Source organism: Cygnus atratus, chromosome 9, assembly GCF_013377495.2.
Source record: "Cygnus atratus isolate AKBS03 ecotype Queensland, Australia chromosome 9, CAtr_DNAZoo_HiC_assembly, whole genome shotgun sequence".
In the NCBI taxonomy this organism is placed as follows: domain Eukaryota; kingdom Metazoa; phylum Chordata; class Aves; order Anseriformes; family Anatidae; genus Cygnus; species Cygnus atratus.
This window is the reverse complement of record NC_066370.1, coordinates 8,180,115-8,203,839: the sequence shown is the minus strand read 5'-3', so window position 1 is coordinate 8,203,839 and position 23,725 is coordinate 8,180,115. Positions and strand designations below refer to the sequence as shown.

At 49.2% G+C, this 23,725-nt stretch overlaps 3 protein-coding genes across 5 annotated transcripts; 2 read left to right on the top strand and 1 right to left on the bottom strand.

The window, feature by feature from the left end:
• The first annotated feature begins 10,229 nt into the window (after positions 1 to 10,229).
• On the top strand, positions 10,230 to 12,853 carry OTOS (otospiralin). Its single transcript, XM_035545032.2, has 3 exons — positions 10,230 to 10,281; positions 10,614 to 10,640; positions 12,317 to 12,853. The coding sequence occupies exons 1-3, from the start codon at positions 10,230 to 10,232 to the stop codon at positions 12,499 to 12,501; spliced, it is 264 nt and encodes an 87-aa protein (XP_035400925.1). The 3' UTR covers positions 12,502 to 12,853.
• A 124-nt stretch (positions 12,854 to 12,977) lies between these two features.
• Positions 12,978 to 16,792, top strand: COPS9 (COP9 signalosome subunit 9). Of its 3 annotated transcripts, XR_007708658.1 has the most exons (4): positions 12,980 to 13,147; positions 13,229 to 13,301; positions 14,233 to 14,452; positions 15,169 to 16,792. XR_007708658.1 is itself a non-coding variant. In XM_035545030.2 (3 exons), the coding sequence occupies exons 1-3, from the start codon at positions 13,085 to 13,087 to the stop codon at positions 14,344 to 14,346; spliced, it is 300 nt and encodes a 99-aa protein (XP_035400923.1). In that variant the 5' UTR covers positions 12,978 to 13,084; the 3' UTR covers positions 14,347 to 14,543. The 3 variants fall into 3 exon arrangements, 2 of the variants coding, with proteins under 2 accessions (XP_035400923.1, XP_035400924.1); XM_035545030.2 differs by lacking the exon at positions 15,169 to 16,792 and having other exon boundaries at positions 12,978 to 13,147; positions 13,229 to 13,351; positions 14,233 to 14,543; XM_035545031.2 differs by lacking the exon at positions 15,169 to 16,792 and having other exon boundaries at positions 14,233 to 14,543.
• A 5,535-nt stretch (positions 16,793 to 22,327) lies between these two features.
• Positions 22,328 to 23,302, bottom strand: ADIPOQ (adiponectin, C1Q and collagen domain containing). Its single transcript, XM_035544904.1, has 2 exons — positions 23,092 to 23,302; positions 22,328 to 22,854 (listed from the first exon to the last, which is right to left on the bottom strand). The coding sequence occupies exons 1-2, from the start codon at positions 23,300 to 23,302 to the stop codon at positions 22,328 to 22,330; spliced, it is 738 nt and encodes a 245-aa protein (XP_035400797.1).
• Between the last annotated feature and the right edge of the window lie 423 nt (positions 23,303 to 23,725).

The window sequence follows — 23,725 nt, the reverse complement described above, 5'->3', positions numbered from 1 at the left end:
GTTTCCTGAACCATCTCATCTTTCCAGTTCTTCTCTAGGAAAACCTAAGAGTGGGTCCACAGAAGAAATAGGTGGAAGTTGCAGGAATCAAATGCTAACATCTGGAATTAGTGCAACACCTGCAAAGCAGAAAAGTGTGTTTTCCTCATACCCCTTCCTGTAAAACAGGGAGATGTCAAAGCTTTGTTTCAAACCAGGCAGCCTGGCAGGACCAAAAAGCGCCCACACCAGTATGTGGTCGCAGTGGAACTGAGCTTGGCTGCCCCATGTTGCCTCTTACACAGCTCCTGTTCTCACATTTTTAGGGGACATTGGCTCTTCTGACAGGCTGTTCTAAGGATTAGAGCACTCTTCTTTATTCTTGAAATCAATTCCTTGCTCGTAATACAAAATGGTTTGGCTGACCGTTTTCGTAATTGCAGCTCTGACTAGCAATTATCTTCCAGACTGTGCCTAGAAGAATGTGAAAACACCCAAAAAATCAGAGCGATGTCTGCGAGGCACCTGCAATCTGCGCAACCGATAGCTCCACCCGCATCACTGAGCTCTTAAAAAAAAAAAAAAAGGCAAAAAAAACCCGCAACTGACCCAAACCGCTCCGGCGCTCCTCGCCGCGGCTGGCAGGCGCTGTGCAGCCCCGCAGCGCCGCCCGGCTCCCGTCGGCCCTCTGCCGCCACCTGCCGGCCAAAGGCGGTACCGCAGGCGGAGGGGCCGCGCCTGGGAGCAGCGGCGCCGTGGGCAGGCGCAGCAGCGGCCCTGCCCGCGGCAAGATGGCGGCGCCCGCATCCGGAGGCGCGCCGGGCTCGGCTCGGGCCGGGATGCGGCGCTGAGGCGCGGTGCCGCTGTGGGGCTGCGGGTCGGGGCGCGGCGAGCGTTTCCGTTGCTTCTGGTCTCTGCAGAGTTCAGGAAAAGTGGAGAGACGGGGTGGCATTCCAACAGAGACGTCAGCTAAATCACACTGAGGGGGAGGAAGGAGCAGGGTTCGGTGGTCGCCATCCCTTCATTAGGAGGTGCACCACAGCCCTCAGACAGCCGGGCGTGAGCGCTGTGAGGTGCGGGCTGGCCGCCCCACACGATGTGCACCACCTCCTGGGCCAGCAGCAGGTGTGAATCTCAACCGTAGCATTTCAGTGACTTCGCTGACCACTGTCGGCCAATTTCATTCCCAGGTGGAAGAAGCCTTCTTGGCCCATACAAAGCCAGAACGGCGTCGCTTCCCGGAACAAGGAGACTGGGTGTACGTACAGTGCTGCCAAAGGAAGGCTGCCGGGCAGTGCTTGTGCCAAGTCAGGGACTTTTTGGTTTCTTACACTGCCCTGCCAGCAAGGGGGCTGGGAGTGCACAAGAAACTGGGAGGGGGACAGAGCCAGGACCACTGACCCAAACTGACCGAAGGGATGTTCCTCACCATCCCATATGGCATCATGCTGAGCAATTCATACGGGGTGGCTGGGGGGGGGGAACAGGATGGGGAGGACTGCTGCTTGGGGATGGGCTGGGCATCATCAGCAGGTGGTGAGCAATTGCATTGCGAATCGCTTGCATTGGAACATTCCATCATCATCACCAGCAGCGTTATTATTACTTCCCTGCCTTTTCTGTCTTATTAAACTATCTTTATCCTAACCCACGAGCTTTGACTATTTTTTCTTCCCAAGTGTCCCGCGGTGCCGTTCGCTCTAGCCACCTGCCACGTTAAGCCAGAACAAGAACACAGATGGGAAAGGGTAGAGTGCGCACCTCCTCGTTTGGCTTTCGAAAGGACACAGACTAACAAGTTACTCTAGTGAACAGTGTGATTGGGCAAGTTCTCCTGACTTAGGGAACTTGTCTGGGCAACTGATCTTCTTTTTCTAATGTTATTTTTCATAATACTCACTGCAAACCCTTGCTGAATTTGAAAAAGTTACAGAGAGGTTGCCTGTGACATCTCTGGAAAGGGAGGTGCGTTTTCATGGAGGTGCGACTCTTTCTGTAATCTCTTGTCAAAAACTTCCGGGTAAATGGATCCTTCATCCTGTTGGATACGGATGTCCTGCAGGGGTGTCTACCATTCCCACGACAGGGACAGCTGCAGAGCGGGTACCGAGTGGGAAGGAGATCTGAACGACAGCTAATGTTGCCATTAAAAACTCTGTGGGAGCAGCCGGGGACAAGACGTGGAAGGAGAACTTGGTGAGGAGCTGCTCTGCAAGGTGGAGGTGGGCAGTGACCCGAGAAGAGCAAAATCAGCAGGAGAAGATAGGGGGTTTGGGTGGGGGAGATGTTGGGAGAGGCGGAGCAGCTGACAGGAGCGACTTCTCCCTTTCCTGTGGAGGGAGATGATGATGGAAAACCTGCCCCGGAGAAACGTTTGCTGTTTGCAGTTCAGGCTGTAAAGCTGCTTCACAGAATCACAGAAGTTAGGGATTGGAAGGGACCTCGAAAGATCATCTAGTCCAATCCCCCTGCCGGAGCAGGAACACCTAGATCAGGTCACACGGAATGCGTCCAGGTGGGTTTTGAATGTCTCCAGAGAAGGACACTCCACAGCCCCCCGGGCAGCCTGTTCCAGTGCTCTGTCACCCTCACCATGAAAAAGTTTCATCTCACATTTAAGTGGAACCTCCTGTGAGTTCCAGCTTGTACCCATTGCCCCTTGTCCTATCATTGGATGTCACTGAGAAGAGCCTGGCTCTGTCCTCCTGACACCCACCCTTTACACATTTATAAACATTTATAAGGTCACCCCTCAGTCTCCTCTTCTCCAAGCTAAAGAGACCCAGCTCCCTCAGCCTTTCCTCGTAAGGGAGATGCTCCACTCCCTTCATCATCCTTGTGGCTCTGCGCTGGACTCTCTCAAGTTTGTCTTCCTGAGAACGGCTGCATGCACGTGGTGTCACAGGCCGTGAGCGCTCCAGCTGGGATCTCTTCGTGCGGGGCAGCAAGTCCCCGGGAGAACCATCATCTGCTGGAAGAAAGCCTGGGGGGGACTTCTCAAAGGTAAGAAGCCTTCAACATACAGGGATCCCTAACTCGTGCTGAGCGTGCGAGACAAATGTTTGTGGCACAAAGGTCGAGGATGACTTCTCAGAGGTAAGCAGCTTTCCCTTTGTTCCCCCATCCTCTCAGGAGCCCTCCTTAACACTCTTTGCGCACACTTGAGGCCCACAACACTCATTTTCTCCTCTACATAGCATACATAGCATTCCTAGTCCCTGCATTACCTGCCTCTCCTCCCCTCCCCAAGGACCTGCGTGCTCTGACTCAGGTAACTATTGAGGTCCTGCAGGTCTTTTAAATACCACTCCCTTTTTCCATGCTCCCTTTGAGAGTATTTGCACCCTTTTCAGATCTTGGTTGGGTTGGTTTTTTTTTCTTTTTGGACCCAGTTGCATAGGGTTGTTTTTTTGTTGTTTTTTTTTGACCAAGCTGCATAGCCTTTTGTTTTTCAGATAGCCTACTCAAGTGTGTGATTTCTCCTGTGAGTCATGTTATTACATTGAGTTGATTTTTTTGGTGAGTAATCTGTTACACTCCTAGATTATTTCTACCTATGTAAAGAAACCTAACTGGGACTCTTACCCAGACCCGGACCTTGAAATGGACCCTAACCCAGACCTGCATCACAACCCTAACCCTAAACATGACCCTATCTCTGACCCTTAACCTTAACCTCCCCTAACCCTGACTCTAAACCTAACCCATACCCTGATCCTAACCCGGGCAGGGATGGTTACCTGGATCCGGACTCTAAACCAGACCCTAACGTGGTCTGGGGCACGGGCTCGAGGGTCTGGGGTCAAGGGTCTGGGGCTGGGGCTCGGGGTTTGGGCTTAGGGTTGGGGATCGGGGTTAGCTCCAGGTCTAGGGTCCATTCCGGGTGTCGGGGGCTTGGGGTCAGCTCCAGGGTGGGGTCTCCAGGGTTGAGGGTCTGCAGTCGAGGGTCCACGGTCGAGGGTCCGGGGCTGGGGCTCAGGGCTGGGGCTCAGGGTTTGGGCTCAGGTTCGGGGCTTGGGGTTGGGGCTCGGGGTCAGGGCTCCAGGTCCGGTGTCCGTTCTGGGGGTTGGGGGCTCAGGGTCACCTCCAGGGTTGGGGACTCGGGATCGATGGCCTGGGACTGGGGCTCGGGGCTGGGGCTCAGGTTGGGACTCAGGATTGGGACTCGGGGTCACATCTGGGTCCAGGGCTCAGGCAGGGTCCGGGTCCGGCGCTTGGGGTCTGGTCTGGGTCCAGGTCTGGGGCTTGGGGTCGGGTCCTGGTCCGGATCTCAGGGTTGGATACAGGTCCAGGGCTCGGGCTTGGGCCTGGGTGTGGGTCCTGGGCCTGGGGTCGCGTCCAGGTCTGGGGCTCGGACTCAGGCTCCAGTCTGGGTCCGGTTCCAGGTCTGGGGCTCAGGTCCGGGGCTCGGGGTTAGCTCTGGGGTAGGGGCTCCAGGGTCAAGGGTCCAGTGTCAAGGATTTGGGACTCGGGCCCAGGTACTGGACCAGGGCTTGGGATTGGGTCCGGGTCCGGAGCTTGGGGTCGGGTCCAGGTCCAGGTCTGTGGCTCAGGTTGGCTTGGGTTCAGGTCTGGATCTGGGTCCCGTTCCAGGTCCGGGTCTGGGGCTCAGGGTCATGTCCGGGTCCAGGACTCGGAGTCAGATCTGGGGCTCGGGTCTGGGTCCGGGTCCAGGGCTCGGGGTCAGGTCCAGGTCCGGGACTTGGGATCGGGTCTGGGTCCCGTTCTGGGTCTGGGGCTCGGGGTCAGGTCCAGGTCCGGAGCTCAGGATCAGTTACCTCCATGGTTGGGGCTCGCTCCAGGGTCAGGGCTCAGGGTTGGGGCTCAGAGTCAAGGCTCGGGGTCAGCTCTGTAGTTTGTGTTTTGGGTCCAGGTTTCGGGTCTGGGGTTTGGGTCTGGGGCTAGGAGTCCGGGGCTATGGTTTGGGGTTGGGGGTCCAGGGTCAAGGGTCCGGGGCTGGGGCTCAGGTCTGGGGCTAGGGTCTGGGGCTCCGGGATTGAGGGTCCGGCGTCGAGGGTCTGCAGTCGAGGGTCCAGGGCTAGGTCTGGGGTCGAGGGTCTGGGCTAGAGGGTCCGGGGTTGAGGGCTCGGGGCTGGGGCTTGGGGCTGCGGTTTGTGGTTTGGGCTCGGGGTCGAGGGTCAGGGGTCGAGGGTCCAGGCTTGAGGGTCTGGGGTTGGGGTGTGGGGTTAGCTCCAGGTCTGGGGTCTCTTCCAGGGGTCGGGCGTCAGGGTCAGCTCTGGGGTCGGGGTCAGCTCCAGGGTCCTGGGCTTGGGGTCAGCTCCGGGGTCCAGGGCTCGAGTCCGGGGCTTGGGATCACCTCTGGGTCCAGGGCTCAGGGTGTCCTCCAGGTCTGGGGTCAAGGGTCCGGGGTCGAGGGTCTGGGACGGGGGCTCGGGGCTGGGGCTTGGGGCTGGGGCTTGGGGTTAGGGCTTGGGGTCTAGGGTCAGGGGTTGAGGGTCCGGGCTCAGGGGTCTGGGGTTGGGGCGGGGAGTTAGCTCCGGTTCTGGGATCTGTTCCAGGGTTCGGGGTCAGGGTTAGCTCCGGGGTTGAGGCTTGGGGTGAGCTCTGGTTTGGGGCTCAGGGTCAGCTGTGGGGTTGGGGCTCTGGGTCAGCTCCGGGATCTGGGGCTCGGGTCCGGGGCTCGGGGTTAGCTCCGGGGTGGGGGCTCCGGGGTCGAGCGTCTGGGGTCAAGGGCCTGGGGTCAAGGGTCTGGGGTTGGGGCTCCAGGGTCAAGGGTCCAGGTTCAGGGCTCAGGGTTGGGGGATCGGGGTCAGCTCCAGGTTGGGGGCTAAAGGTCAGCTTCGGGGTCAGGGCTCAGGGTCAGCTCTGGGGTGGGGGCTCCAGGGTCAGCTCTGGGGTGGGGCTCCAGGGTCAAGGGTCCAGGATCAAAGGCCTGGAGTCGAGGGTCCGAGGCTCAGGGCTGGGGCTTGGGTTTGGTTCCCAGGGTTGGAGCTCGGGGTTATCTGCGGGTCCTGGGGGAGCTCTGGGGTCGTGAGCTCTGTAGTTAATAGCACATCACGGGTTAACCGTATCAACCCCACTGCCTTCTGTTTTGATCAAGCCATTGCCAGGCTACTAACATGATGTTTCTTGATACAGACCAAGATTTCTTTGTCCCTTTGCCAGGCTGGAGAGAGCTGCTCTGCTTTCACGGTTGTGACTCTGAGTCCCCCTAGCCCTTCCCTTACATCTTTTCTCGTACTATAATGTCCCCTGGCATGGTGAAACCAAAAATGCATGCAATATCCAAACTGGGAGTGACCATGGACTTGCATGATGGCATGATGGTGCCTCCTAGTTTTGTTTTTTATTGCCTATTTGATTTGTCTTTCTGCGTGTGGCTCAGCAGCAAACAACAGTTTACTATAACTATCTAATCTGGGGGTTGAAATGTTCAGCTGCCCTGGGCCTTTAAAGTGAAGCAGGAGATATTTCCCTGGGTTCCTGATTTTGCGCTTACTTTAGTTGGCCATTTTGTTGTTCACTTGTTTGGTACTGCAAGTTCCTCTCTTGATTCTTCCTCATCTGCCCTTGGCTTTGCCATCTTGGGCAACCCAACACTGTCAGAAAACTTGGATCCTCTGTATTTGGAAAAAGGAAAGAAAATGAATCTAGGAATGCCTGAAAGCTGAGGCCAGTTCAGATCTAAGGAAAGCATATTTCAGTCACATGAATCTCCTTTTGACCTGTGCTATTTGGACCAAGTTGCTGGGGAAAATAATCAAGCGCTTGTTTTCCAGAGATGTTCTGTAAGTCACAGCTGTTGGTTGTTTCTGATGTGCAAAAGTGTTGCAGCCTTACAGAGAACATTTTTGTCTGCTCAAACCAGGGACAAAGCACTTCAGATGCAACTGTAAGTGTCATTTGGTTTTTAAATAAGTTCTTACAGAGCTCTGCATGCATGTGCTTTTGCCTATTAAGTAAAAAGTATTCCGTTCATTAAAGCAATGTACAATTCCTTTCAATGCCTGCAGGACTACACAGATTTTTGTGTAACACCAATCTAATATAGCTATGGTGGAAACAGTCACTTTGTCGTATTCATTTTTTTTCCTAGTTAATCTTAACAAGTAGAGCTGATTTGCTCCACAGAAGCTGGCTCAGTAACGCAGCCCCTTAGAAGTGAGGTGACCGGGAGGCAGGGTTCTGGCACTTGCAGGACTGTTCCCCACCAGGGAGCAAGTCGCACAAACAACTGCTCGGCCCATACTGCATTCCCCTATTCCGAAGGGGATGTCCTCAGTGCTCCTATTGATTTCTGTCTCTGACAGAGCTGACTGATGCACGTGGGATTTTCTGGCTTTGAGAGCCATCTACAGATAGTACTTATTGATTGGATCCTCTTAGGGCTGGTTGGTGGGATGCACTCCCTAACGTCAGCCCCCTCTATAATGTAACAAAGCTTGCATGAGTCAAAGGCCTTACCTGAAAACCTTCTTGAGAACTTGCCCCCTGAAGAAGTCAAGGAGCATGACTGCTCCCTGAGAAGCAGTCATGTACAGCAGAAGTCTCCATACAAAGAAGTAACATTTAAAACAACTGTATCGCTTGTCTGTATCCCCTGATACAACTGATACAACTGTTTTAAATGCTAATTCTGATCCTCTTCATAATTTCCTAGGCTTCCTTTAGCATGGAAACCCGGAGAATTTATTTCCATCTCCAGTTTGTGCTTTAACAAATGAAAAACTTTAATAAAAGTTAAATTGAAAGCCTGTAATTGTGTAAAAAAACTGTCACACTACATCAGGTCTGTGATTTTCTTAGCTCTGGAAGTGGGTAACTCTAAGCTTCAAAAGACAGAATAAGAAACTGTAGAGAAGGTGGAGGTGAGGCACTGTGCCCCGTCTCAGTGCATGTCAGTGTGAGCCTGGTTAGGGGAATCCTCTTCTGATCAACAAGTGTCATAGCAGACCCTGCTGCAACCTGAGCGATGCTGAACCTGAAAACCTCTGTGACTTTGTCATCCTCCCACAGCACCTCATTAAATCCTCCAGAGGAGAGCTGCAGGATGTAGGTGTGTCAGGAACATTGCTGTTTTCCTTTGTCATCCCCCAAAGCATGTTATCTCACCTCCGGCTTGGAACTACACCTCCCTTATCATCTGCCAGAATACAAAGGTGCCAATGGACGAGTACAGAAGTAGTTGTATGCTTCTTAATTACAACCAATTCATTTTGTGTGTGTGTGTGTTAGCATATGTAAGTGCTTCTCATTGCAAAGCCAAGTTTATAAATTGTATTCAAACTAACTGTGCTGGTGCATGGACCTGAGCACGCGGCTGCCCCAGAGGACTCCCCCAAGCAGGGGCCGTACCTCCTCTCACCAGCAGCTGCCGCAACCCAGGCAAGTGGGGCAGAGCTGCTGCCTGTATGTGAGGGATGTAGGAACCCATCCTGCAAGCCTCAGAAATATTAAACAGGAGGATGAAAGCTTTTCAAGGATGGAATAGGTTCTGCTTTCATAATATTTTTCTTCTCAGCCTCCGCATGAGTTGGCACAGCTTGGTGTGCTACAAAGCACTCTTTTTTTCCCTTGCTCAGAACATCCTTAATTAATTCTTGGCAGGTCTGTCTAGCTCTGTGCGTAGCTAGGAAGAAACTCCAGCAAAGCTGGGGCCTCCTGCAAGGCCACTCGCTTGGGCTGCCCCACTCCAAGCCTTTGTGTGAGTAGGGAGGCTTCCACTGTGTGAAGCTCGTGTGGCAGACAAGTGGATGTGGTAGAGCAAAGGCACCAACGTCAGATCCCACAAATGCAGTAGGGAAATGCAATGGTAAGAGTTCTCTAGAGTTGTGATGGGTAAATGATTTTGCAGATTTCAAGTAAAGGCAACTGAAAGTTTCCAGCTGACAGGGAGCAGGGGAGCTTGCGCTGACTGTACGATCAGATCATCGCTGCGTGAACGTGAGCAGTGAGCTCTGCAATGGCACTTCAGCAGCTCCTTTCCATAGCGGAGCCTTCTAGAAACAGCTGCCAGGTTTGACAATGCAACCTCGCGCTGGCCGCGTTTCCTAGAAATGTAGAAATCTGCACATTGCCATGGGACGACAGAGCTCTTCCTGCTGCGCCTTAGTCCCTGCCTACACCTGCTGACCTGCTGCCATCAAGAGTTTTGTGCTAAAAGAAAACCAAGATGTGTGTGTTGACCGAATATTCTCCAAACTGCTTCTCCCTTCCAGACTTTGGAAGTGCTCGATCTGTTCGGCAACCTCAGCATGATGGAGCCCAAAGCACCTGTTTGGCACTGGGAGAGAAATCTTTACTGGAAATCAACGTGATATGAAAATGCATTTCAGTGCGCCTTATCGACCCTGTTTGAAGGTTGCGGTACTCTCGTCATCACTGTGGCAGATGTCATCAGGGACCTGTTTTTTTGTTTTATGCAAGCTAATTGATTCCAGTTGGCACCTGATGCACATGTGCATTTTAAGGATCCCAAGTAAGAGCACAAATCAGTGTCAAGCATTTGAAGTTTTTGCCTCTCAGCTGGAGAGGGAACTCAATATCCTCTCAGCAATTTGCTCAAATAATGTTTCTAAAATCTACTTTTCTGAAGAGGGGGAAAGAAAGGAAATAAGGTGGGTAGCAAAAGTAACAATAATCTCTGAATTTGCTTCTGGATTTTCTTCCTCTGTTTTCAAAACATAGAAGTGTTATTGCTGAAGCTGATTCTGAGGTCTCTTCCATGGGCAGTGTTGAAATACAATGCAAATGTGAGCAGTTAAAATTCCTCTATGTGAAGATGACAAAATCAGATTGGTGTGCTAACTCAGTGACGTTTCTCTCCTTTGTCCCCCACCCTTGTTTAAACAATGCTGATATTTTACGGCAATAGAAGTCCTTTTGGAATTTTGTGGCTGACTTGGAGCTGCAGACCTTTACTATTGCAAGTAGAAGAAAAGGGAAGAGGAAGAGAGGTAATTTCTAAAGTGAAATTAAATTAACCACAAAATAAAACATTTCTGAAGACAATTTCATGTCAGTTTAGAGAAGCCTTTTGGATTTATGCCGCCTAAAATAAATTATCATTTAAAACTTCAGTACTGTATTTTTTTAATACTCTGATGGAGCTCTGAAAATATAAGGAAATATAATTGAATCTTATTATGCCTAGATTAATAATTAAATCTATTTTTGAACAGAATCTTCTAATACAAGAAGAAATAACATACTTTGCATAATTCTTAATATCTTCTAATAATCCCCAGTTGTACAGATTAATTTTTCAGAAACAGTAGCTTGCAGGAAAAATGAAATTTATTGGCTTCCTTTTCTTCTGTATGCTGATGAACATGCTAACAGGTAAGATTACTGATATATTTATTCTTCTTTATTTTTCAAGCAGTCCGAAATATTTTGTTACCGAACAAGTCTCTTCTATTTAGTATCAGCTATTGCTTGTGTATTAATTGTAACTGCTTCCTGGTGTATTTGGTTTGTAGCACTCAGTGACCACAAACGGGCAATTCTTTACTCATCTGTTTGAGAAAGAAAAACATTTGGCTGTAAGGAGGGCCCTGTGTGTGTCTCAAAGAGCTTGTCAGCTTCTGGCTACCCAGCAAACTTTTTTTTTTATTAACAGAAAGTCCTTCAGTGTGAGAACTGGTATTGATGAGTTTCCTGTTTATTTACAGATACCCGGTCAATTCAGGAAGGAGATGGTAATTATATCTTTTTCTTTCCTATGTATCGTTAACAATTCAGAGAGTCAATTGTAACTCCCAGACCTGATCCCTAGCATCAGTTTTGGCAGGAACACAGTAAACCCAGTGGGTTGGGATTCAGGCTTTCAGAAGCGCTTTCATCTAGTTCTGGTGGAGAAAGAAGGGGAAGTTTTAAGGTTTAATGAAAATTTAAGCTAATGTATTTGCAATCTTAAAATGAAAAAAACCTCTGTAACAAGACAGCTCCTTAAAGGTGAATCCTCCACAGGGTTAAGGTCAAGTCATGAATGATCTGCTTTATAAAAACGTAACTGGAAAGCACCAGACTTATAAATATATGAGAGACATCTGAGAATTCTGGCAGTCCCGATAAGTAATACTAGATGTCTGTCTACTTATTGGCAAGAAATACTCAGTTCCACAGCAAAAAGATTAAAATTTACAAATTGCCACAACTCCAATTAAAGAAATATTGGAACAAACCCCTTAGCACAGCCACCCTGTGGTGTGTGACACTTTGGGTGATTAGCCCATTGGACTGGTGTTTGCCTTTGATTTATAAAGCAAACCAAAAAAGAAAAAAAAAAAACCAACTCAGCATCTTAATGATATTTACACCGACTTACTGATAAGATAAATTCATTTTGACAAAGGAGGTTGCATAGAAATGTCTGTTATAACAAGGTACTGCTATTGCTGGTGTAAATCTAACCCGCAGGACAGGCAGCAGCATCTGGAGTGCACAGGCACAGATATGCAAGGGGAATTTTATAACAGATATGGAGAACAGAAATATATATACAGAGTAAGAGCTGATGTGATTACTTCTAATTAAAAATATTTTTCCCCATGCTGTATCTTTCCTTATGGCTCTAACATCTTATGAATGTATCATCTGTTTTCACAAGTTTAAGGTTTAAGCGCACTTAAATTTTATTTGTGTACCTCAAATATTTCTTTGGCAACCTCTGAAGTGAACCTGTGGCATCTAAAAGCAAAACTGTTTGTGCAACGTCCTGTTGTTCTCATTATCAACAATTACGGTTTTCTTTTGTTGGCCAAGCAGCAGACTGCAAAGTGAATGTAAGTTCAGTGGTACCATCAGTGTGTTCTCCACCACAGACAGCATTTGGCTGGTTTGTTCTGTTTGTTATAAGCCATCTGTGCCTGTACACACCAACAATTATGAAATTAAGGTCTGATTGTAGGATTGTTGAAGGTTCTTAATTCCCACTAAAGACGCTGGTATGAAGCTGAGTCTAGTGAATGAAATGGCTCCCTTTTACTTAAAAGGGCTTTAAATAAAGTCAAAATACGGGGTTTAGCTTTGCTGCATGGAAAGACATTTCTATCTATGTGGTTGCAGCAACTGTTTACATTGTACACGATTCTGTGTTTGCCTGGGTTTAGGCCGAAGGCTGATCAGCTCCTGGTATTTTCAGAATTTTTGTTTCCATTTTATATTTGGCTTTTATAGTTTTATGTGGCAGAGGAAATGTAGTGGAGGAGCAATGGGGAAAATATCTTTAAGGGAGCTAAAATATCTTTCAGGAGCTAGTGGCTCCCTCTTTCATGCCGTGCCCAGCAGCAGGGAACCCCAAACCTCATTGGCCCAAGCTTTCAACAAAAATGCTTCATATTACATTAATTGACATTTTTCTTTATTATTTGAGATCTTTATCGGGAATCTGTAGCCATGCCGTACTGGCCCTTCTCCTCCAGCGACTTCTGGTCCTACGTGGAGTATTTCCGGGCGCTGGGAGCCTATGACAGGATCGACGAAATGGCCAGAGCCTTGTTCGCCCAGCTGCCTCCGGGCAGCCACCTGGGCTTCCACGTGCCCAGCCGCGAGCACTGAGCCATTGCTTCCCTCCTTGTGCCTCGGCCGCGCCGACCCGTCCTGGTGGGCGGACATGTGCAGGTGGGCGCCCGGCGGGAGGCCTGCCCGTGCTGCCGCTCCCGCTCTTTAGAGCAGGTGTGTGTAGCGCTGCGTGCGCTGGGAGGCCAGCGGGTAAAGGTAGCCTTTCCTGGCTGCCATTTCTGCTTTTGTGCAAAGTCAATAAACTCGTCGGTTGTGTCAGGGGGTTTTGTTTTATTTTTTAACGCGTCACGCCCGTGGCCTTGCCTCAGGAAAGCAAGCTCTGGCATGCGCTGGGCGAGCCGAACACCAATCCCCGCCCGTCTCTGAGGCGGGGGGGCGGCAGGGCACCGGGGCTCTCCCGGCCCGGCTCGGAGCCGCTCCCCCCGCCCCAGCGAGGGTTCCGGGTGCCCCAGGCCCGGCCCCGGCCCCCAGCTCCGGCCCCAGGCCCCGACACCAGGCCGCGTCGCCACGGCAACCGCGGGGCCGGCCGGGCCCCGCCTGCGGAGCGACCATAGAGAGGGCGCGCAGAGCGGCGGGGCCGGAAGCGGAAGCGGGCGCGGCGGGGCAGAGCGGCGGCGCCATGAAGCCGGCGGTGGACGAGATGTTCCCAGAGGGCGCCGGGCCCTACGTGGACCTCGACGAGGTGAGGGCAGGCGGGCGGGCGGGCGGGCGAGAGGGGGCGGCGCTCACGGCTCTTCCCGGCGCTCACCGGGTGTTGTTGCAGGCAGGGGGAAGCACGGGGCTGCTGATGGACCTGGCGGCCAACGAGAAGGCGGTGCACGCGGACTTCTTCAACGGTGAGGGCTCCGCGCCGCCGGGAGCGCGTCCAGAGCAAGGCTGCTTAAAGTTAAGGTTTCTCATGCTACTCACGAGTTAGGACCCGGGGAAAAGCAAACTTCTTTTACTCTGCACTTTCAGTAGTTGAGAAAGATCTCTTTTGGAGCTGGCTTATTAAGGAGCAGGCTTTGCCAAGAAGCTCTACCACCAGGTTGTGCTGTTGCATTGCCTTGGAAGCTCTTATAAATGAGGATTAGGTATTTATTGCGTGGCAATTGTAGGCTTTCTGTCAGAATAACGACTTGGCACCAGGTACGTCGTTAGTATATACAGGTATATTGTCAGTATATGCTAACAGCAAGTTTTTGTTGTTTTTGGTTTTTTTTGTGGGTGTGAGGGAAATGTTAGCAGCTGCTTCACAGCAATCAAACTTTATTAAGGAAGGGATTTTTAACAGTAAATCACAAATATGTATGTAACTCTGCACAATGTATAAACGTGTGCCTGAATACTGTGACAGCAGCCAGAATTCTGCACGAATTTCTTCATCTTGATGCATGCTTGAAGCTAATACTTGTTTGGCTTTGTAGTCTGCAGATCACTGTCTATCTATCCTGAATGCAATGGCTAATTAATGCATTTTAAAATGTCCCTTCTTTCAAGCTTTACTTTGATTTCATGAGTTTAATCGCAAAGCTTGCGTTGTACAAGCGAAGCAGTTAAATTCACATATGATAGTGAGCATGTTCCTTGGGTCTGCCTCTTTTTCATTTCTGTCTGCTCCTGTGCTGATGTTACACATCTAGTAACTGGCAGTACAGTAGCTGTCGTGTACCTAATTCACCTTCATTTCTTTAATTCCAGTAACAATGAACTGCTTGTGTGCTATGTGCGTATGTAACGGTTGAGACTTCAAAGGTTAATTTTACTTTGTCTTGTTTTTCTGACTAGATTTTGAAGATCTCTTTGATGATGATGACATCCAGTGAACTTAGTTGTCCTGCTATGCAGTGCTGGGATGTGGAGTTTTCTCTAGGATCACCTGTGGTGTCCGTTATTTATTAAAATAATTAAAACAGGAAAATCCTGCGGAGGGGTGGAACCTGTGTAAGCTGCCAGATGGTGAAAGATAACTAAGGAGAGAATTGTGGACTGTTACTTCTAGGAAGATGTGCGTAGGCTTTTCTTAAAATTACACTTGCTGATGTGTTCATTCAATAAAATACTAACAAAAACTCTTTCTGGGATGTACTTTGAAAGTAGATACTGCTGTGTTCTGAGTGTGGTTTTTTTTAATGTACTACTTTGTTCTTACTTTGGATATTATATAAAGATACAGGGCAAGATGTATTGCTGCCTGGAGAAGATTTCCTCATCTTGCAGTTTAGGATTATCTAGAGCTAAGATGACTGGTTTTTCAGAATAGTCTTTGACTCTCATGTTTAGCAGTAGCGCCAGGAAGAGTGGGGGTCTTCTCCAGTTTCAAGATAGATGTGCAGTTCCTATCAGTACTTTCTTTTAATCTAAGTAGCACAGGAACAAAAAGTAGTAATCTGATCGTAGCGTTTTTTGATGCAGGCTTTTACTTTTGGAAAAATAAGTGTATGGTATTGTGCTTTTCAGAGACCAAAATGAATCTCAGAATGAGAGGAGCCAGAGAGTTTTTAATGCATTGTTTCAGAGTCAAGAGTTTAATCCTCTCCTCTAATCATATGTTAATCCTTGAAGATCAAAGTGGTATCTGTATTCATAGAACCATAGAATATGCCGAGTTGGAAGGGACCCACAAGGATCATCGAGTCCAACTCCTGGCACCACACAGGTCTGCCCCAAAATTCAGACCATATGACTAAGAGCACAGTCCAAACGCTTCTTAAACTCCAACAGGTTTGGTGCCGTGACTACGTCCCTGGGGAGCCCGTTCCAGTGCGCGACCACCCTCTCGGTGAAGAACCTCTTCCTGATGTCCAGCCTGAACCTCCCCTGTGGCAGCTTGACACCATTCCCTCGCGTCCTATCACTGGTGATTAAGGAGAATAGATCGGCGATAATTCCATTGATTTATCACAGAAATAATCCTGTGACTGATCTTTCTTTAAAGAGACTTAAATTTCATCTGGAATGTTGATAGCTGTAAATGCTAAACTGTGTGGAAAAATCCCAAATGAAACACTTTCCTTCCATACCTCTTGCACAGGTTTTTGCATGTTTTTAAACTTAAAAAGGTTCTACACGAGAACAGTAGAACTAAGTGGTTTTTTATTGTGTTCTTGTGGATTTCTCAACATCTTCCATTTTGTCATTCAGACTACCTTAGAGCAGTGTTCTGACACTTACTCTGCTCAGTGCCTGGCACTACAATGTGTCCCTCAAGGAACGCGAGCTCCCTCAGGCTTGCTGAAGCAGTCTGCTTTTCCATTTTAGCTCTTGCTTTGGTTGAAGTGGGAGGGATTTCACGCTTTCTTCATTGATAGCAATGTAAACATTGACCGTTGAGTGTTAGAAACAATCCAAACAAAGTTGCTGTCTTCAGTGCTGTGCTTTCTCTCAGCTAGGTTTTGGGAAGTGAGCTGTTACCAAACAGAGGGTGCGTTCTGAGCAGGTGCACTTAAAAAAAGCTTTAAGAAACAGCTGTTCCTTCTGCTGTTCTGGTTGTTTTTGCTGATGCTCGGGTTCTTCAAGTTAGTCATCTTTGCTTTTGGAATACTTCATTGTCCTTGTTTTATATAGGTTTGTCCTCTGGTTTTCACTTGCCTTCCTTAACCTTTAAGAAACACAAGTCTGAACTTTGATCACAGCAGCGAGAATATATGTTCTACAAAATAAATTCTTCTTGAATTATTAGTTGATCTTCAGTATGAATATTTCCTCAGTCCCTTCCACCTTTTTTGAGGGGTTTAGCCACCTGCTCAAGGTAGGTATAGCTAACTCCTTTTTGTGAAGCTTTCCAGAATCTCAATGTTTCATGTTAAAAAGTAGTGTAAGCAGACTGTTGGCACGTGGGAAGTATGTCCGTAGGGGAGGAGCTTACTAATCCCAACACTTTCACACAGCATAAAATTTCTTATGAAGAAAGCTCCTTGATTAGATGAACTGTCTTGGTGTGCAGCTGATACCCATCTGTTTGTAGCTGCTGTGAGCACTAATTTGATATTACTTCCTGGGTACTGAGCTTGCATTTAAATCTGGCACCTGACTCGGGTTTGTTCTCTCAGGACACGGTGAAATGAACAGGTATGTTCTTCAGAGTGGGGTGACACCGAGGGCATGTGTTGTGTTGTCAGTCGTCTGGAGTATAAAGCTGCCTCTGCAATGAGACTGGATGGATGGGGAGTGTTTATATAACTTCCTTTTTCTAAGAAGGCTTCAGAGTAAGAATTTTCATCAAGGACTTCAATTTGTTTGGGTCTCTTTTGGGACAATATTAAAATGGAAAGGCTAATTTGAAGAACAAAACACCCTTGAGCTTCAAATTGTTTCTACATTAGCATTTGTCAAGTCTTTTGGTCTAATTAGTCTGCAGGCAATCAGCCTGTGATCAGGAAATAATTATAAGATGTCAAATTTCTAATAAAAAATGATGTAAAGGGCATTTGCCTGACACTTCATTTGCTGAGGTTTGCTTCCTGTACCTCTTGTGGATTTCGACACCATTCTTAACAGGCGTTTCTAAGTTAAAACACGAGCCTCTTGTAGCAGTGTTTCACACACACTTTGGTGACTTTATAATCAGCTGGGTACTACTTGCTATCTTAATGTCCAAATAAATGCTGTAGTCTGAGGAGATTTATGGAGGTGCTGAATCTAGTGCCATGAGTCGTCCAGCTGATTTCAGTGAGGCAGACTGCAGCACAGGAGGCTGGCCATCTGCCTCTGTCTTGGCAGCTTGAGGTCCTAAGTACCAAAATGCTTTCAAATGGGTGCAGCCCGTTGTGCAGCCCAGATGAAAAGCACAGGCTGCAGAACGCTTAAATGTCAGCCCTTTCCCGTTGGTAGTCTCACAAGGCAGATTCTGTTTGCAGGAAATTGCCAGCTGCTACAATATAGTAGGAATGTGCAAACTATTTTCAGCTGAAAAAAGTCATTGTGTGGGAGAGAAAGTTCCAAGGCTGAAGGAAGCTGGCTTTGATCTGGGCGTGGTATTTCTGCTGTGCCATTTCTGAGCTGCGCAGCAGGAGAACCCAGAGCTCCATTGCTCTTCGTGCAAGCAGGAATGGAAGCTCAGACCTGGCGTAGCAGTGGGTGTTCCTTGGTTATTTGGTTTGGTTTGAAGTTAACTTCTAGAGAATGAAAATCAGAGGTTTTCCTTTCAATATGTTACTTCGATAATTGAAGTAGACGGTATTTTTCTCAATAAAGGAGTTGATTTAGATGAATAAATGGAGTTCTTCCTGCTTCCCTGGGGAGTTGGGAGGCTGGCAGGCGTCTAGCTCTGAATATGCAGTTGCTGAGCACATGGAAACGCGCTCAGCAGATGACAGCGTAGCCCTTTTTCTCAAGCAGCTGCAAGCAGCTCAGAACACAGGGACACAGGAACGCCACCTTTTAAAGCTTTTAAAGTTGGCGGATAGGACCTTTGGTGAATGTTTTCTGCCTTCTTTGTGGAAAATTCAGTTTGCTTGTAGTGGATTTCCAGTTGGCTACACCTTCAGCTGTGTTCATGCTACATTGCCTGCAGTTGCAGTGTGTGCGTGTGAGCCTTTACGGTCTCGTTAAATGAAGTCGTGTAACCTCACAGACACAGATTTCTAGGTTGGAAGAGACCTCAAGATCATCGAGTCCAACCTCCGACCTAACACTAAGTACTCCACTAAACCATATCGCTAAGCTCTACATCTAAACGTCTTTTAAAGACCTCCAGGGATGATGACTCCACCACCTCCCTGGGCAGCCCGTTCCAATGCTTAATAACCCTTTCGGTAAAGAAGTACTTCCTAACATCCAACCTAAACCTCCCCTGTCGCAACTTTTGCCCATTCCCCCTCGTCCTGTCACCAGGCACGTGGGAGAACAGACCAACCCCCACCTCGCTACAGCCTCCTTTAAGGTACCTGTAGAGAGCGATAAGGTCGCCCCTGAGCCTCCTCTTCTCCAGGCTGAACAAGCCCAGCTCCCTCAGCTGCTCCTCATAAGACTTGTTCTCCAGACCCCTCACCAGCTTGGTCGCCCTTCCAGCCCTCACGGGGCTGGAAAGGACCCTCCTTGTAATCACCTAAAAGGCATTGCTTTGGGTTGTTTTTGGTTATTTTTGGTCTTGGCTTCCTTGGGGTAGCACTGAAAGTGCTGAGCTGGGTCTGCATGTGGTTTCCTGCTGGTTTGAGGTAGCTTTGGCATTGCCGGGATATGGGCACTGTGCTGTGGGAATCCCACTCCTGTTCTTACTGCCTCCAAGGTGACAGATGGCCTTAAAACATTCATTGGAATATGTTATAGTAATAAAATGGCTTTTCTAAAAATCCCTGTCAAGACTGGAGAAAGCTGTGCCTGACCCCTTTGAGAAGAGCACTCTGTTTCAGAGTCAGCCATGGGATCAGAGGGACCTGGCTGTGAAAAAGTGTCTTGGTTCATACCCCCTGCTCCTCCCTGTCCTGGTTCTGTAGGGGACGTGGCTTCAGGTGGGATCTTCTCCTCCCCCTCTGCTGTCCTACAGCTTTATGGGAGGGGTTCCACAGGTTTCTTTGTGGGTCGAAATTGTCTGATACGGCTGCAGGAGGAAATAGTTGAAGTTTCATGTTCCTGCTTCAGTTGGAATAAACCCCCTGGAGTCAGGGGCGGCTAACACACTGAGCCTGCACACGAGGAGGACGCACAGCTGTCCTTGAAGAGCAATGGAGTTTGGCAGGACGGGTGTCCTGGGATGAGTCTGTGGAAGACGAGCTGTGGGTGGGGTTTGCCGATTTACTGTCCCTGCCTTTGGCACGCTGAGTCTCTTCATCTTGTACCTACATCCAGCACAAACAAGTCAAAAACTCCCAACAGTCTTGTTCCCGGTTTGGGTGTGCTCAGGATGGGTTTTGTCCAAAGCATTTAAATGGGAAAACTAAATCTGCTGGCCCTTCCTGCGGGAAGGTACAACGCAGAGTAGCTAAATGCAGGGTTTATCCGGTGCATTCTTCCCTGCCAAAAAGCCTCTGGCAACTTTATACTAGACAAGTAAATGTGATGCAAGTCCTCCAGGAAAACCATTTCTCTTTTTCTTGTAGCTCTTCATGGTTTAGTGTGACTGCTATTCATAGCCCAGTTAATTACTGACACAAGTGATTACAGGGGGTTGAGGCACAATTAGGATCAGCCGATGTTGTCTCAGCTGCTGCCCGGCATGTTTTTGGTGTGGATGTCTCCTTGGGAGCCTGCATGCAGACACCTGCGTGGCCACCAGGAGGCCAATGATGGTGACCCTGGGCCTCTCCTGGGAGGGTGGTCGTCAGCCACAAGGTCTGATGGCACCTGGGAGCATCCCGAGTGGGGTGAATTCATGTGAGGGGTGATGTGGGGGGCAGGAAAATGTGGGATTCGGTGACCATTTCCCATCAGGGCCAGCGTAGCGCTGGTCTCCAGGTTTCTAACGCTCCCTACAGCTGTGGCAGCTTGGGGCAGGAGATGCTGCTGGCCTGGGTGGGAGCTGCATTAACAGGGTGATGCTGGTGCTGGGGCCTTGTGTGGGCTGGGTAAGAAACCCGGGGCTCTGCCCTGGCTGCAAGCACATGGCATCAGGTTTGTGTGGCAGGGTGAAGAGCTGTATGCAAGCCTCTCAGTCCTGGGGCAAGGGATATCACTGTAAGTATATTTGCTCCTGCTGTGCGGCAGCAAGGAAAGGAGTAATTTATTTTGGCTGCCTCTTGGGAGCCAGTCTGTAAATCAGTATTTTCTCCTACTGCCTATTCCAAATGTCTCTTAGCACTTTGGTAGCTTCCATTTTCCCTGCCTTCAGAAAGTACATTTGAAAATGTTTGAGGGGAAAAAAAAAAGCCACAACACTGCAAAACTTTGATTTGCTCTTTTTGATTTAAGCTTCTTATGCGATTTGATCCAGCAATTGTTTCATTTTTAAATCTCCTTTTGTTTATGGATTAGTTTTGTTCCCCTGCTCCTCCCATTCCCCTCCCATTAATTCACACAGTAGGAGCAGGCTTTTTTTCCCAGCTGTCTGAACTCAACATTATCGACCTGAGCGTCACTTCAGGACTTGCTAGGTCTGGTATGTTTGAAATTGCCTGGGCTAGAGGAGCCTCTCCAGTTCCTGGCTGCTCAGGAACCATTCCGCTAGTTCCTGGCTGGTGGATCTGGGGACTTAGTCTGGAAAACCGAGTTTATCCTCCCTGAGAAGGAGGGAACACAGTGTGAGGTGGTGTGATGCTGAAGCCTCGACAACAGCTAAGCAGGAGTTTTTTAAGAAAGCAAAAGGTGGGTGACCCTGTGTGTGCTGGCACAGGTGCCCCTGCCTTCCTGGCTCAGAGCGAGCCACACTGTGATCTGCTCAGTGTGTATATATTATATATATGTATATATATATTTATTTATATATAATCTCCATATACTATTTTTTTCCCTGGACTGCCTGGTAAGGCTGCAAGAATGTCCCTTTTCTTTAAACCCTTCCCAACAATGCATACAAAAACACGAGAGCATCCTTTATTGAGACAGTATTTTATTGTTGTTGTTGTTTGTAGTGTGGTAGTTGACTGTAGTGTAGAAAACGCAGCTGCTGGAAATATTTTCAGTAGAAGCTTTTCGTGCTGTCTTGTGCTTGTAGTAACGCATTAGCTCTGATGTGTGCTAGCTTGTTCTCAAGCTCAGTGGGAGTCTTCTTTAACGTATCTGAGAAGCTATCTAATGCTCTTTTCACTGAAAGTCAAGCAGGTTCCTCGGAGAGCAGCTCGACAGGATTGTCACCAATCTCAGCCCTAATGCTCTTCCCTCCATCGAGCTAATGTTGCTGAGAGCTGGGGCAGGTCTCGGGGTGTTCGTGCCAGGAGCCTCCCTCGGTGTGGGAGGCTGCACCACCTGAACTCTGCCTGGGTGGTGCGTGAGCCTGTGCCAGTGGCACTCTTATGGTGTGTAAAACCAGCAAAATGGCTGTGCTGGTTCTCAGCTTGTGGCTGAGCTTGGAAACTATTCGGAGGGGAGAGATGGGACAGGATCCTGCCAGTCTGCAGGTAGAAGCCAGGGCACCTTACGTGCTGACAGCCTCTGGGCTGAACGAGCGCTCGTGCCATCACTTCCAGTGCCAGGTCAGTGAATTTGGGAAGGGCCACCTCCACCTCAGGAGCTGCGAGGACCTTCTGCTCATCTGTGCCCACCTCAGGACCCCCAAAGCCACATAGGCAATGGGCTGCTTCTGCTGCGTAGCCTCACGGGTGCCCCTAAGTCTTTTCAGATAAATCGAAAGAGAAGATCCCTGACCTAAATGAGCACGTCATCTAAATTAGAGATAATGATAGGGGATAAACATAAAAGGAAAATCAAAGGATTAAAGTTAATGAAAGTTAATAATCTGAATATATTCAACGATCTGGGCTAAAAAAGGGAGACGACAAACCATGGGTGGACGTCAAAGGCCCTAATAAGATTGGGAGATGTAATGGCAAAACTGCAGCCATCGGTTCCAGCTGCAGGCAAGCACAAAGATGGCTTTCAAATCTTAAAATGCTGGCTAAAATATGTACTTTTGTTTTAAATGAATCCAAGTGGTTAAAAAAGGGAAACGTAGAATGCGATATTTAAAAATAACCATTTTTTTAGTCAGCTTTATATTTAAAAAAGGCCAGCTGATCTTTAGAGTTACTGTTTCACAATGTGGTGGCTGACTTTGGGCCCAGGTCTCCACAAGGAGAGCAAGAGCAGAGGTAGGAGTGAACTCTTGGCCCCAGACAAGTCATTTGTGTATAACCTCACTGATTTTATAGGAGATAGGGTCCACCCTTGGCAATCGTTGCCCCCACAGAAGGCAATTTTCTGGTGAATATAGTATAGCTATAGCGCCAGTGCCCCAGAGCTCTGTCTGGGGTTAAGCCACCTTCTCCTCTCCCATGTAGCACACCTTGCTCTAATGGAAATCCAAGTCTGGGTACAGGAGGAAGCCCATGAAAGTGGAATCGTTGATGTTGTCAGCATAGACACCGTTGTTGTCCCCCTCCCCATAGACCTGGAGCCAGACCTCATCCCCTGAGCTGAGGTGGAGCAAGACCGAGCCACTCGCTTGGTCGACGTTATTGGTCTGGAACTGGTCGTAGGTGAAGATGACCGCCTTGTCCTTCTTGTAGAGGCTGACCTTGACGTCCGACATGTACACCGTCAGGTGGTAGGCGAAGTAGTACGTGCCAGGGATGCTGCAGAGGAACTTGCCGGTGCTGGTGTCGTAGTGGTTCTGCTCGTTGTAGAAGATCTTGCTGAAGCGGATCGGGACGTTGGGGTGGGGGGCTCGCTCCGTCAGCCCCACGCTGAACGCGGAGCGGTAAACGTAGGCCCCTTCGCCCTTGTCTCCCTTCAGCCCTGGGTATCCTGGAAATCCTCTTGGCCCCTCTGGCCCTGGGGTTCCCGTTTCGCCTTGGTCACCTTTGGAGCCTTGCAAACCTGGGGGACAGAGTTGGGATCAGGAGTTGTTTGTACTGTGCGAACCCATGGCCACAACCCACTGGCCTGAGACACAGGAGGGACTGTGGCTTGGGGATCTGCTTGGCGGCATGGAGTGAGGCCTGTCTCCTGAGGAAAGGCTGGATGACCTCAACACCCATAGTGTGAGACACCATGTCCACCCCAACCCTGTGCAGAGCTCCTCCAGTGCCAACGTACCCCACGCTCCTCACCAACCTTGCTCTCCTTTCTCTCCCTTTAGTCCATCTTTTCCATCTTTCCCGTCCCTGCCAGGGAGCCCGTTGTGGCCGGGGTAGCCGGGTGCTCCTCCCATCCAGTTGGCGCATGGTGTTTTGGGGTCGGGCTGGGGATCTTGGGCGGCCACCTCTGTGCAACAGGGGGCCACCAGCAGCAGTGAGCAAAGGAGGAAGCCTGCTGAGTCCCTCATGGTTGGTTCCTGAAGTGGATAAGGGCTTTGTTAACTTTAAAAGTTAAAAGAAAAAAAAAAAAAAAGCGAACAACCCCCCCGCCTCTTGACTAACAAAGCAGAGTTAAAAGTTAAAAAAAAAAAAAAAAAAAAAAAAAAAAAAAAGCACAGTTAAGTTTTAATCAACATATCTGAAGGAAAGTGATTCTGCTTGGCCTGATGGCCCTTCTCCATCCAGTGGGGCACTGGCATCGAGTCCAGCAAGCTGAGCCAGGACAGGCCCCCGGGAGAAGCGAGGATCTCAGCCCTGGAGCAAATCCAGCGTGGAGAGGAGCAGGCTGCAGGGCTGCGCTTCTGCACTGGGGCAGCTGGCGCTTGGGACTGAGCCCGGCAGATGTTGGGACATCTGGGGCTGGTCTCTTTGCAAAGCTCTGCTCAGTTAGC